This window comes from Hyposmocoma kahamanoa, unplaced genomic scaffold, assembly GCF_003589595.1.
Source record: "Hyposmocoma kahamanoa isolate Upper Pololo Valley unplaced genomic scaffold, ASM358959v1 99927, whole genome shotgun sequence".
NCBI lineage: Eukaryota > Metazoa > Arthropoda > Insecta > Lepidoptera > Cosmopterigidae > Hyposmocoma > Hyposmocoma kahamanoa.
The window spans coordinates 24,691-40,392 of NW_020656102.1; the positions used below are offsets into that span (position 1 = coordinate 24,691).

The window sequence follows — 15,702 nt, forward strand, 5'->3', positions numbered from 1 at the left end:
ATATATATATATATATATATATATATATAAATATACCTACTGTGTGCGTTTATAGTGTGGTTACGTAATTACATAATAAATAAAATTATACAACTCGTTCGCTCCGAGTTCGGTTAGACAAAAGACGCGCAGACTGACGCACGGGAGGGGTGGGGACGCTATTTGACAACCGGCACATCGCTGATCACACGTTTGTATTGTTTAATGCAACTTACTCCGTTGCGTTGTAAACAAGTTTCGTCCTCCGTCGTCGTAGGTATTTACTACGCATAATAGCATGCAATCTCCTATACCATAACAGGTACGTACCATTTTTATCACAATAATTGTAGAATATCATAATAAAAAAATCAATAATAAAAAAAAAAATGTCATACACAATTTTATTTTATATTGAATAGAATTTTAATTAAATAGTATGAGAATGAAATAGTATACATACCTATAATTGAGTAATATAATTGCGATAATAAGAAAGTCAATAACTAATTACATTTTTCAGGAACAAACAACCAAATTTATTATCTCCATATAGGCGCATATTGCACGTGTCCCATCCCGCAAATAAAGCAAAGAGAACGATTACTGCCGCGGACCAACACCTTTAGTCGAAAACAGTGCGGTAAGTGCCCAGGTTAACTTAAACTGCATTATTTTGGATATCTAACAGATGTTTTTTATATTTGCTTTTAAACGTATGCACTGATTTCAGACTACGTAATGGCGGCGGCAGCAAAACATTCCATATTTTCGCTGCGGCAAATTTGAAACTACCGCGGAATGCGGTAGTGCGACAGCGCGGCAGAACCAGCGACCAAGCTGATGCTCTGGTGAAGGCAGTTTTTACGTCGCGGGACCACATCAACTTCTCGGCCAGATAAGGCGGAACTTTGTATTTTATGACCCCAAACAGAAGTGTAGCTAGGTGCAGATCTCTTCTCGCCTTCATTTTTAAAATATTTGCATTGTTCATGTAAGGGGTTACGTGCGTGCGTGATGGTATGTTAAAGATGAACCTCGCGCATGCATTTTGCACTCGTTGTATCATTTGTTGCGTGCGCTGTAATAGTCGTGGCCCATACACAATGTCCATGTAATTAAATTTAGAGAGTATCAGTGAATCACATAATTTGATTCGAACGGCCTCATTAAGGTAATTTCTTATATTATATAACACTTTTAATCTATAGAAACAATTTCTAATGACGCCTGACACATGCTTCTCAAAACGTAGCTGTTCATCCATAAGGAGACCAAGATTACGAGCCTCTCTTACACGCTCAATAATTTCACCCCTGATCGCTAGAGAAATTCTGTAACTTGTAATTTTCGCTGTTTGTTGCCTTGTACCTAGCACCATATATTTTGATTTATTACCATTTAGTACTAGCGCATTTGATTCCGACCATGAAGCTATACGTTCTAAATCCTCATTTAACTTACACACGGCTGCATGAGTATCACCTGGTTTGCATGATATGTAAATCTGTATATCATCAGCGTACATATGATATTTACAAAATTTAATATGATCTATCACATCTGCACTGTAGATGATAAAGAGGATAGGGCCTAAAATAGAACCTTGCGGCACTCCGCGCATGACGTCACGTGACCTAGACAACAGCTTTGATCCAGACTGGTTGGAAATTTCGACACACTGAGTCCGATTTCTCAGATAGCTATCAAACCACTTGATAGTAGAATGGCTAAAACCGTAGAAGTGTAATTTTACTAATAACATATTAATATTTATGCAGTCAAAGGCTCTGGAAAAATCAAGTAGCGTCAGCAATGTGCCCTGACCATTGTCTTGCGCGGATAGAATGTCGTCAACAACTTGGACCATTGCAGTTGTCGTACTATGTTTTTTTCTAAACCCAGACTGTACATTAGGAAGAAGTTTATTGCTTTCTAGAAAATTAGTGACTTGTTTGACTACAATAGTTTCCAGGACCTTCGACACGCAAGGCAATATGCTTATAGGCCGTATGTCTTTTAGGGTAGTTGGGTTATTATTTTTAGGAATAGGCCTTATTACTGCGTGTCGCCAATCTGTTGGGAAAGTGTTCGTTTCAATGGATCTGTTCACCATAGCTGTAATAACTGGTAGTATAATAGGCAAAGACAACAGTAACATGTCCCGTGATATTCCATCAAGGCCGACCGCATTCGACTTAAGCGATCGCACAGTTTGCAACACTTCAAACTCGTCCACTGTCTTTAAAGTTATAGTCGTCACAAAATAATAGATCATATTTGACACATGTCATCGCAACGTAAATAGTGATGTGAACTGCAATATCGGTAACCAGTTTAAACGATTCTCACGAGAAATCGATTAAAAATTTTAGGAGTTTGTAATCGTTTAGGTTATTTTTCTGTTCATTGCTTTTCAGTTCTAGATATATCAAACAACATTTATTTAAACGTTATACAGTTTAATAGAAATAATAAGTAAGTATTTTAAGTGAGCACAACGGCAACCTGTACTTGTTGTTGTATTGTAGTTATACATTAGCATAGTTCACGAGGATAACCTGTACGTAAATAACAAAATTCTGAAGTAAAACAAAAGACCTCCTTATTGGAATTTTTTATTTATCAACGTCATCGGAAGATGAACCAAAACCATCTGTTGAGCTAGTTTCACCAGTCCATATAATTAACTCGTTTTCAATTAAATTATCAATATTAACATCTCTGTCAAAATCTTCTTTTATTAGTTTTCTAGTTTTTTCCACCACCTTTCTCCAGTCTTCCTTTGTTACTTTAGTACATGCTTCCTTTAATAAAGTCATCATTTTTTTTGTGGAGAACGGTGGCTTAGTATTATTACGTCCTGCGTAGCCTGTAAAAAAAAAACACTGTTGTAAAATAGTAATGTTCCTTCACAGTGATATTACAAATTCGAAAGTTTATATGTTACCTCTTTACATTTGTACTTTATTAAAATATGCTACTAGTACAAAATAAGTCTTAATATATACGAATTTAAAATAACAGTATTAAATGCAAAAATATTAACCTTTAATTTGAGCCCAAATCAACTCAATAGCATTGTATTGACAGTGGTACGGCGGTGTCCTTATAATTTTATGTCCATGCTCAAGTGCCAATTCATCAATTTCATACCTAAGTTTTGTAGGTCTATGCTCTCGCACTAATCTTAACAATTCCACTTTCAATAGCTCCATGTCAGCTTCGACACCATTCCTCTGTAGCCATGCCACCAAATCAGCCTTTTTATTTGCCTGAGTCGGCGCTCGATCTATTTGAACCGAATGATACGATGCATTGTCCATAATTATTGTACATTGTTCGGGGAGGTTCTGAAGTAAAGTTTTAAACCACTCTTTAAATTTGTTTGCGTCCATTTCTTCGTGATATTCTTTTGTACTTTTTGATTCAAATGCTAGTAAAGCATTATTAACGAAACCTCCCCCGGCTGATCCAGCATGGCAAATTATGAGGCGACCACCTTTTCCCATTGGCACTTTCGAGCTGGATGCTTTAGTGTCGTCGGTCCATGATTGTGGTACTGTGTGGTTTGAGTTCAACCAAGTCTCATCGATAAACACAACATTATCCCAATTTGTAATTTTATTCATTTCTCTCAAAAATGAAACTCTTTGTAATATTAAATCATGTCTTTCCATCATAATATTTCTTTTGTCAGACTTCTTGTATTTAAAACCAATTTTTTTCAAAATTGTAATCAGTGAGGTAGCACTCCCAGTAAATAAGCCAAGCTCTCGAAGTGATACCAACAATTTACTCACAGTAGGGTACTCGTGTCTAGTATAATATGTATAAACATGGTTACGAATAGCGTCTGCATCGAACGTGTCGATACCTGTTACAGGCTTGCTTTTCTTCCTCTTTCTAGGCGTATGTAATACGTTTTCTTGAGAGCCGGAAGGCCCATATTTTTCTTGTATGATGGTGTGTACCGTTCTTTTGCCGATTCCAAGTGCACTTGCGACGCGATTTTGCACTTGTGTCACTGGTAATAGAGGTCCACCATTAAGTGACTCCCTTTCGAAATAGTCGTGTAATTTCACAACCAGTTCGCGAGTCTGGCTATTTAAAGCACGTCCTCTTTTCGACATGTTGAAAAAGAGTTCACACAGAATCAAGTCCAAAATATCCAAGCCAAGGTCAACGAGATTGAAAATAGAAGTAGTCCAAAAGCACAGCCGAGTCACAAGAAAAAACACCACGAATAACCAAGCGTACAGTCAACTTCCAAGACGGCGAAAGACTGCGCGGGCGCCGATGCAGAGTGACGCTAAATCGACATCAGTGTTGCCGTTTCAGAATTTGCGATAAAGAAAAGGAAATACAAATCTGACTTTACGGTTCTGTCTACTATAAATACTAGTATACTCAGTCTAATTTTGTAAGCACTTTAAAATTTTTGTTTTTTGTAATTAAATAAGTCATTTTTTTAAGTGAAACCGATTTGACTCGATGATAGTCGGCGCGTATTGGTTACAACATTATTATTAAAAAGAATTATTTCTTTGTAGACTGAAGATGTAACTGTTTATAAGACGTTTCGGAGTAACCCAAAATTGGATTTTATTTTGGAATTCCTGCGAAAATAATACTTGAAATATGTTTCTTTCATAATGTATAGACCTTCAATAAAATTTATGTATTTTTTTAAAACCCAATAAGTTATTAATTGCTTATTTACTGTTTCGTTGATTGCATTCAAAGTTACATACTATCGACTGGTTTAGCTGTCAAATATGATCTATTATTTTGTGACGACTTTAGTAATTAAATAAGTCATTTTTTTTAAAGTGAAACCGATTTGACTCGATGATAGTCGGCGCTTATTGGTTACAACACTATTATTAAAAAGAATTAGACTGAAGATGTAACTGTTTATAAGACGTTTCGGAGTAACTCAAAATTGGATTTTATTTTGGAATTCCTGCGAAAATAATACTTGAAATATGTTTCTTTCATAACGTATAGACCTTCAATAAAATTTATGTATTTTTTTAAAACCCAATAAGTTATTAATTGCTTATTTACTGTTTCGTTGATTGCATTCAAAGTTACATACTATCGACTGGTTTAGCTGTCAAATATGATCTATTATTTTGTGACGACTATAGTTTTGTGGAAATCTTGCAACTATCCAGAAAATACGTCTCGTCTGATAACGCAGCCTGTGCACTACCGGGTACATTTAAGAAATGGTCGTTTATCAAATCTGGATTGTCAAAAATATGTACCGGTACCTCTGGCTTATTTTTTATGTTGACATTATTTTTTATGTGTGTCCATAATACCCTAGCATCTTTTTGATTGTTTACATAATGGTCAAAGTAAGCCTTCTTTTCAGTAGATAACACTTCATTAACAATTTTTTTTTAGCTCCCTGTAGTAGGTCTTTTGCGAGTCATTGCCTTCGGTTCGTGCCACTACATGTGCCTCGTCTCGACGTTTCATAAGCTGTTTGACATTGTATGTGATCCAAGGGTATCGGTGCTGCTTAGCGTATAATGCCCGAAGTGGTGCATGAGTATCAAACAATGCGACAATTCCAGCATTGAATTGCCTCACCATGTCATTTACATCCTCTAAGTGACTTATACTCATCCAATCTACGGTAGACAGATCCATATAAAACTGTTCATGGTCAATGTTTAGCAGATTTCTACGGACTATTTTCATTGGTGGTGGTTTTGCTTTCATAATGTCTAGTGCACAGGTGATAAACGCATGTCGGCTTAGTTCATGTATATAATCGACGTGTACAATAACATTGTTTTCTATATCAGTACTTACAGTGTCAATAAGAGTCTGGCTAAATTCTGTGTAATGCGTGGGCTCAGTCACATATTGGTTCAACGAGTGACAATTAAAAAAATTTAGCATCTTCTTGGTATTGCTATCTGATTGATCCAATAGATTAATATTAAAGTCTCCTAACAATATCACACCGGTACACCATGAGAAACAACCCAAACTCTCAGCAAGAGCATCTGTGAACGTGTCCACACTAAGCCACGGAGGTCTGTATGCAGTTCCTACCAGTAACTTTATCCCGTTTACGTTTACACATAGCCACATTTGCTCAACTAGTGGAGCCGGCGGATGAGGTAGTACACGAATAACGATACTTCGTCGTATATAAAAACCGACCCCACCGCCTCGCGAGCGCACAGCGGACGGTCGGGGAATATGACGTAACCGGTAGTCAGGTACCGACGGCGCGCGGCCCTCTTCGCCCTCTCTCAACCACGTCTCATTAATTGCCATAATATCGACGTCGTGTCGATCCATTGCAACTATAAATTCGTCATGGCGTGTACCTAATGAGCCCACATTTAATAATCCTAACTTAAATTTACGTTTTAAGTTGAATATTTATAGTGAACATTAAAGTAAATTTTTGTATTGAGCAATTTATAGGTGACAATGAAATAGTTGTAGGCCGTCGCAGTTATTGTGAGATAATATAATAAGTCCCTCCTGGAGTCTAGGTATGTCTGTCCGAGTCCGTATCTATTTTGCATGTTTAGTTTTGTATTAACATAATTGTTGTAAAATGCTTGTTGATAATTATGTTTGTAAAAATACAGTAGATAGTGTATATATATAATAAAAATAACATGTAAAGTTTGTGTGTCTGTAGATTTGTAAGTAGCTGAACGAATAAATTTGTGCGAGTATAAAAATAAATGAATGTAAAATAAGGTAAGTGTATATAGTATGTAAATAGTTTTTGAATGTTTTGCGAAAAACTCACTGCCGCACACGTGACAACACATTAAAAATAGTAACAGAGCATACAAAAATAACATAAAAAATATAATTATGATACATATTATAATCCGGTCTCTGTAGTCGGGGAACAAACAACTTCTGGACCAAAAACCTTCACCAAGTCCGCTTCACAGCGGATTCGGTGAGCAGGGGTTCCGGCGTCCCTCCTTGAGTAAATCCTGCCGTCTTTGGTCCAGACGTACCTCCACTGTTGCCGACCGGCTGCTTGTCTCGCGCGGTAGAATAAACGCCGGTTTATCGGAGTGAGCCGCTCATTGATGTAGAAGGGCCTGGGATCGGACTTCAATGCCAGACCCTCTGTGGTGATGTGACGCCGCACGCGTGCCGCGCGCAGTATAGCGTCCCGCGTGTCGCGGCGCGCCAGCCGCAGGGCCAGCGGTCGCGGCCGCGCGCCCGCTTCGCGCCGAGGTGCGCCCGCGCGCACGCAGCTTACCAACTCACGTTCGTCCAGCTTCATGCCCAGTTTGGCGGCGCAGGCTAGCGCGACGTGGATCGGATTTTCCCCATTCTCTTCTGGAACACCGCTAACTTCGACCTCGTTTAGCAGCAGCTCCTGGTCGCGATCGTTTATGTCGTGCTGAAGTCTCTCAACATTAGTTTCGAGCGCCAGGATTACCTTAGCGATTCCGGGGTCAGTTCCGGTCCCACTCAATCGTGCGTCCAATAGTGTTTGAACCGTCTCCTCCACCTTATCCAGACGGTTCTCGCAGGAGCGCACTGTCGATCTTAGCTCGAATAGATCTTGGCGTAATCCTTTTAGCTCCTCCCTAGTCCGGCACATTTCCAGGCGAAAAGCGCGGAGCTCGTATGCGAGACTTGTCTCCTGCGAAATTTCCTCGGTGTCAGATAGCCGTAGCGACTCAGAATCCGCGCCTTTCGGAGCGTCTTGGATCTTGACAGGAGTGTTGTCGTGGTTACTCCTAGGCAACTTGGCCTTACAATCCGGGCAGGCCCACGATGACGGTACGGTGCTATTTTTTTGAACTCCTACGCAATCCCTATGGTAGGATTTTTTACATATTGGGCAAGCGACACTTGCGCCCTCTAGCGTTAGAATAAATTTGTAACACGCACTGCACTTAACCACCATATCGAACGCAAATATTTTTATAAACGTTAGACAGCGGACTCGCTAATGAGTACGGTTATGATCCGCGAGGGGTCACTGCACTTAATTGAGTTAGGACAAATACTTTTTGGTTTTTTTTTTTGGCGGTGTTTAATTTTTTTGTTGTCTTTGAGGTACCTTATACGTTTAATAAATAATGGTGATGATATATACTATTGATATGAAAGTGGTTTTAATTCCGTAATACACTATACTTTCTACGCACTTGTAATACTACACAGCACTGACACTGTGACGGTTCTTTCTATGTGGTTATTATGTGAGATAGGATCTGTTTATTATTTTTAATCAGAGAAAAAACGAGCGAGACACAAAACTGCAAGTTGCAACACAGACGTCCGTGACGTCACTCGAGACGAGAGGACAGATCCCTGAGGTACACCGGCATTTATACCATGAGGAGCAGACGAGTAACCATCTACAACTACACGGATTGACCTATCCTTCAGAAAATCGCCTATCCATGTGCAAAAGCCAACAGGAATTCCGTAAGCTGGAAGCTTGTTTAACAGGCTATCATGCCAAACCCTATCAAAGGCCTTTGATATGTCGAGAGACACGGCAAGCGATTCACCGCGTTTCTCGACAACCTCGCTCCATAAATGTGTGGCGTACGCAAGAAGATCCCCAGTAGATCGTCCACGGCGAAAACCATATTGTCGATCACTGAGGAGATCGTTATCTTCGAGGTATCCAAGGAGACGGCTGTTCAATACGCGCTCCATAGTCTTACAGAGTATGGAGGTGATTGCGATAGGTCGATAATTAGATGGGTCGGCATGACTACCTTTCTTAGGTACAGGCTGTACATTTGCAAGCTTCCAGGATTTCGGGACTTGTCCAGAACTCATAGAGAGGCGATACAGGCGAGTCAACACCGGAGACAACTCGGGTGCACAGTTCCGCAGGACAATCGCTGGGACTCCGTCAGGGCCACTGGCATTGTTGACGTCTAATTTGCGTAAAGCTTTCAACACCTCTTTTTGACGGATAGTGATTTCGGGCATTTCCGAGTCACATCGAGGTAGTGTAGGTGGTGTTTGCAAAGTAGCGTCAAGACGGGAGTTGGAAGCAAAAAGAGAAACAAAAAGATTTGCTTTCTCTTCAGCGGTATGAGCCAGCGATCCGTCATCTCTCATTAAAGGCGGAAGGGATGACCTGCAGAAATTCGCTTCGACCGATTTAGCGAGTGACCAGAATGCTTTACTCCCTGATGGGTATGAAGCTAACCTGACCCCAATACGACTAATATGGCCGAAGCGAGCTCTCCGTATCGCTTTTTTGCAGGATCTAGCGGCTTTATTAAAGGCTTTCTTCAGACGTAGGGTTTCCGGTGCTTTGCGATCTCGAGCATCAGCCCAAGCCTGGTACGCAGATTGCTTTAGCGTTTCCGCAGAAGCACACTCAGCGTTAAACCAAGGGCGAGCTTTGCCGCTGGAGGAGACTTCGAAATACGGAATAAAGTATTCCATAGCCCGAATAATCACCTCAGAGACGGCAGACGCGCAGCACGTCGGATCGTCAGAAGAGAAGCACAGCTGCCGCCAGGGATAAGATGCAAAGAAATGCCGCATCGCATCCCAATCAGCTGACTTGTATCGCCACATCCTCCTAGTACTTCCCGTACTGAGATCGGGCGGGGAGTAGACAGATACAGATTTCACCAGACAGTGATCGGATGTCCCTAGTGGGGATGAGACCGATACTTGGTAGCGGTCTGGATCGGTTGTCAGCAGAAGATCCAGGCAATTGGCAGTGTGGTCGTCAACGTCCGGTACCCTGGTAGCGCAACTCACCAGCTGGGTAAGGTCTAGTGATAGAGCACATGCCCGCGCCTCTCTTCCAGCGTGGTCGGTTTTTTGATATGGGAACAACCATTCCTGGTGATGGGCATTAAAGTCCCCCAAAAAGACAAGTTGTGCTTTAGGATACCGTTGTTGGACTGTTTCCGCCGAGCTGCAGAGATGGTTGAACAGCCTAGTCGTCTCCGGGTCTCCAGAATGCGACCGATACACACTGGCGTAAACAATTTGTTCCAGTCCAGTGTCTACCAGAACCCACATTACAGAGAGATCGGGGTCACGGAGACGTTTAGAGCAGATGTCATCACGAGCGTAAACGCAGGTACCAGCGCGCTGCTTAAATTTGTGCTCCAGAATGTAACCTGGGTAATGCAGATACGCCGTGTCCGAAGGACATCTAATTTGGGTCTCCGTGAGGAAGAGCATGTGAGGCCTTTCAGTCTCAAGATGGTGGTGGACAGATGAGAGATTGGAGTGCAGACCTCGGATGTTCGAGAGGTGCACTTTAAGTGAAAGGACGTGCATCCGCTGTTTAGCCTTCCTCAATTTTCTTGACCTTTTCATATTAGGGTTAGAGTGAATGGGGAGAGCGAAGGCAGTTGTACGAGACACTACTACTGAAAGTCATGCGGCACATACCCTATATGGTACGCCGATGGGAAACTAGACTGGAGCGCGCGGGGACGCCCGAACCCCCCCGGGAGTGGCCATCGGGTCCTTTCATCCGGTCGCCAACCGGCACGATGGAGCACCCCGGGATTTTTCGCGAGTTGGCGGGGCAGCCTTTCACTGGAGGCTAATCAGCTAATTGGGCCCCCTACTACCTGCGGTCGGCCAGCGGAGCACCGTGCTTCGGATCCCGCTACCCTCCGCGTCCAGGTTCCCAGCGCAACAACAAGGGAGCCCCGAGATCTACCAAATCAGTGCAGTGCAACTGTACAGACCCTTCACTCTAGAGCGGCTACTCTGGGCGTCAAGCCGGAACACAGCTATAGCTGTTTGGCGGCTAGGCTTCGCCCAGAGGGTGGTCACCAGCCACGACCAAGGTCTACCACCGGAGTTTGTAGCTTATTTGGCACCACCCAGGGGTCACGTGTAGGGTCTCGAGGGTACACAGCCTACGGACGCGAGCTACTTAACCCCCTAATATAACCCCCTAATAATAAGGGTTGATAATCTTGACGGGTAAAACAAAAATGTCCCTCTGTACATGTTCAAACGTTCATACACTAAGTAAAGATGCAAACCTGCCATCTCCTTCTGTGCCTCGTCCATCTCGTTCCCGATGTCGGAGGACAGGCGTTTCTTGAGTCTGGAGCCGAGGCCACTTTCGACGTGTCGATGCAGCTGCCGCTTGTACTGTTCGAGCGCCTGGCGCTCCGGTCGGAAGACCGTATCAAATTCATCCACGAGCGCAGACAGCCGACGGATCTCTTGGCTGAGAGTCAGTGACACCTGGAATCAAAGATGGTATTTCATATTGTCACACTATTTATAATCCGTTTCAATCCACTTTACTGACTGATTTTAACTTTAAACAATAAACTGAAGTTTTCATCATGTCTTCACAGTGGTTCAATGTGCTGAATTTACTACAATCTATACAGATTATAATTTTCTAATTCTTTGTTATATTATTACTCATTATCGGTCCACATATTTTTATTAGTAATCAGCAGCGAAATCGCAAAATCGCTGTTTATTCCAACTGATTCAATTAAACAAATCGAATCGTTCAATTAATTAATCGATGCATATAGTCTGTTCCAATCCATTTTAGACAAAAATTAAACAAAACGGTTTGATTAAAATTGTAAAGCAATCACTCAATAAATCGAACAAGTAACACTTTCATGGATATTTCGAAGATTTGGATTTGATATCTCACCACTTTTCAACAATATTCATTTGAATAACATCGTAAAATCATGTCTGAAAAATGGTAGTAAAAAAGTGAGGTTATGTTTTTATTACAGATGTATGAATGTTCTATGGTTGCATAGTGCTGTACGGAAAAACAAAATTCGGTTCATGCAATTAAAGTTTTTGTAATTGATTAGTAAATTGAAAATTTCAATTGCAATGGAACAAGTATCTGAGTGTAAGGATTTGCAAGGAGGATTTAAAATTAAGATTACGGAAATTTTAAATATGCTTTTATAGGCTTTATAAGGAAAACCGCTAGTATGACTCAATTTCATTCAATTAATTAATAGATTTGTGGTTGGCAGTAAAATTAGCCATCACTAAACCGTCTATGGTCGGGTCAGTGAGTTACTTACTTATTTTTCAAATGGATTGAAACGAAGTATAGTCAGCAGTACAATTGGCCATCACTAGGCTGTCTATGGTGGTGTCAGTGACCTGTTTGTTTACTTTTAAATAATGGATTGAAACGGATTATTGTGAAGTTTACGTTAGTGATTGTCACATATGACATTAGCGCCATCTGATTAGTTGGTTAAATTTTCATACCGCATGCCACGTGATATTTAAACGATATTATTGGTCAATGTTAAAACACGTACTGCTTTGAGTTATGTATGTATTCTGTGATAGCACTAAAGGTAAGGGTGTTAGTGCAACTACAGGCACACTTGACATACATGTCAACTTATATGTCAGAGTGACAGGTACTGCGGCAGTGCTCTTTAAATCTTTGCGAAAGCTGTGAATGGCACTGCCACTGTCATGCGCGAGTTGTATTACTATGCCCACGACTTGTTCGTCTTGTTACTTGATATCATAAAAAAAATAATGAAAAAATGCCAGATGTACTAGAAATCCGTTAGTGACAGGTGTTTTACCTTATGTTCGACGCTCTCCACCATGCGGTTGATTTTGTCCTTCATCTGGCGCGTGATGGTGGTGAGCTGCTCTTCGATGGCCGTCAGCTGTTCGTGTAAGATTCGCTGCTTTTCCACCTTTGTGCTTTTTTGTTCTGTGGCCGTATTGTACACCTGGAATGTGATAGAATGGTTTAATATCAAAAGCATTCTAGTTACTTTTTTGTCCCTTAGCATGACAACTAATTTGCAGGTCAAATTACAGGCACATGGGACTTGCCAATTTATATCTCAGGGTGGCGGGCGCAGTGACAGTGCCCCTCAGATCTTTACGATTTAAAGCTCTGAGGGGCACTACAACTGTTAACGACAGGCGTGTATGTTACCATCAGGCGCACGACTTGTTCGTCTCGTCACTTGTTATTATAAAAAAAAACTATTAAATTATTATGCTATAACTTTTACTAACTTACTAGCATATATTTTTAAGCTCAAATTTAATGTTTTTTTAGTTACATTATTTTTGATTCCTGCAGGTAAGTTACTAACATTTGGAAATGGGAATAAACGTGTTTACATACGAATGGGTATTTTTCACACCTACCTAGTTTCCCGACGTTTCGACCAGTTGATCACGGACTGACTGACTGTAGGTAAGTTATTTATGAGATAAGCGATTACAGATATATATCTTGAAGTAGCTCGATGACTAGACTTTCACGCCACTACTCTTTAACTTTTAGCAGAATACCAAACTTATAAAATCCTGCCATTGAAACTCTATTTACACACAATTGCCACGATTTCAAATTAGAAGACCTGGGGGCCAGGTGAAAGTTAGGACAGGTCTATGATGATGACGTACCAAATCGAGGGCGGCCATGACGTCAGCGGCGATGTTACGTCCGCGGCGCGAGTGCTGTGCGAACTTGGTGCGCACGGCCGACTGACTGATGCACTCCTCGAACTTTCGCTCGAAGTCCACGAACTCGAAGTAACGCACCTGGTGCCCTTCCACTAAAATCGGCGCTGCAAAACGTTCAAATATTTTATTTCGTATTTCCATATTGGTTAATAAACATTGACCTAATTATAAAACAAAGATCGAACACTTAGACAAAATTCACTTCGATCCGGTTGGATTCGAACTAACGTCTCCCAGCAAACCGTGCCAGACGCTATGCCTTCTAAGCCGCGGAACAAAGCAACGCACCTCATGAATTTTTCTGTGTGACCTCACGATGTTTTCTGAATTTGAGTGAAGAAAAACTTTCATAGATTTCTCATAGATACGGCTACTACGGCAAAAAATTCGCGAGATCCGTTGGATCGTTCCGTGGCTTAGATGGCATAGCGTCTAAGAGTGCCCTGTGGTGGGTGACGTTGTTTCGATTCCAACCGGATCGAAGTTAATTTTTTCAAGTTTGTTTAATAATTACAACAAACCAGTGGAGTAATTTTACAAAAAATAAATTAATATGTTGGTGAAACATTCTGACATTCAATAAAACCTAAAAACATTGACCTGCCAACACGACACGTCTAATTTATAATATTATCAATATTTAATGGTAAATACTTCGTTTAACGTCGTAACGGACACGCATTTTGACGTATTTTAATTTTAAATATTTTTTATTTAAGCAAAATTTGATTAAATATCGATTGGGAACTGGCAACCGGTACTATCTCAATTTTGACAGCTTTACATTGATTTTACAGGTGAAGAAAAAAATTGTTTGCGTCATTTATATAGCATCTGGTTTATTAAACAAAAATACGTAGTTTTTAAATATTTTTATAACATTTAAAAGTAAACAAACAGGTCACTGACCCCACCATAGACAGCTTAGTGATGGCCAATTGTACTGCTAACTATACTTCGTTTCAATCCAATTGAAATAAAAGTAAATAAGTCACTTACCTCAGCTAAGAATGATCTGACTCCATATCAACGAGACTTCCTTAAAAAATTGCGAGAGGAGCTTAAACAAAGGATTGAAAATGGAGAAAGTGATTTAACTATAAAATATATAAACAATACCCCCAAAATAGTGAATTCAAAAAAGTTATACACGATAAGATTATAGAAATGACCGTTTTATATACGAACCTGGCATCGATTGTGGCTAAACGAGATTTGCTTATTGTTGAGGTCAGTAGACTAAGGCCTACTTTCATTATTATTACTGAAACACATCTGAAGCCAAGTATTAACAATAGTCTAGTTGACATCAAAGGCTACGTACTATTTCGACATGATAGAATTAAGGGTACTGGGTGGGGAGGTGTCGCTATTTATGTATCAAATAAGCTTCACGGAAAGTCCATACTGGCGACTCCACATCCTACTTACAACAAATATTCTGAAGTGGAAGCATTATGGTTGGATGTGAAGTATGGTAATTTAAAAATAATACTGGCTGGCGTCTACCGGCCAACTCATTACATATTTGAAGAAACGGATAGGCTTTTATTCGAAACCATTAAAGAAGCATCTGATGGAAATGTGCCATTGTTGATAATGGGCGATTTCAATCTACCTGATTTAAAATGGCCATTGCTTGATACTGATACTGATAGATATAACACTCTCCATGGAAGATTTGTTGACTTGTATGTAGACAGTAACCTGTATCAACTTGTAAATAAGGTGACAAGACAGCGGAATAATGAGGAATCGCTACTTGATCTCATTCTATGTAATGAACAAAACTTCTGCACTAGTGTTGAACACTATCCAAATATTGGAAAAAGCGATCATCAAGTTCTTGTAGCGACAATACAGTGCGAAGATAAATCGGCCAGTAAATCAAGTACCCAACAGCCCCGAAGAAACTTTTTTACAGTAAATTATGAGGAACTAATGGAACATGTCTTAAACAAACAAAACATAATAGATACTCAAGTTAGTGATGTTGATGATGCCTGGACAAATTTTTCACAAAAAATTCATAGTGCTATTGAAAAAAACATTCCTTTGAAAACTAAATTTAAAAGACCTAATGTCAATAAACCGTGGATTAATCAACAAATATTAGATGAAGTCGATCACAAAATGGATCTGTGGAAACAGTACACCCAAAACGGTTCTGAAGCTGCATATAAAGCATATAGGAAGGTTAATAACCAATTGGTAAATAAAGTCCGGAAGCTCAGAATGGAGTTTGAAAAA

General features: G+C 40.4%; 1 protein-coding gene and 1 long non-coding RNA gene across 2 annotated transcripts in view; one reads left to right on the forward strand and one right to left on the reverse strand.

Annotated features, from left to right (window-relative positions):
- Window positions 1–13,556, reverse strand: part of LOC113239594 (transmembrane GTPase Marf-like) — a gene marked incomplete at its 5' end in the record, with an annotated part of 27,690 nt that extends 14,134 nt beyond the window's left edge. The window contains 3 exons of the mRNA XM_026476648.1: window positions 10,989–11,196; window positions 12,549–12,701; window positions 13,393–13,556. Coding sequence (XP_026332433.1) covers window positions 10,989–11,196; window positions 12,549–12,701; window positions 13,393–13,556 — 525 coding nt within the window. The remainder of the gene's footprint in view (window positions 1–10,988; window positions 11,197–12,548; window positions 12,702–13,392) is intronic.
- LOC113239593 lies at window positions 184–2,218 on the forward strand. The gene is made up of 3 exons (XR_003311196.1): window positions 184–301; window positions 503–622; window positions 713–2,218. It is a non-coding gene; the product is annotated as an uncharacterized LOC113239593 (long non-coding RNA).
- Window positions 13,557–15,702: the final 2,146 nt, after the last annotated feature.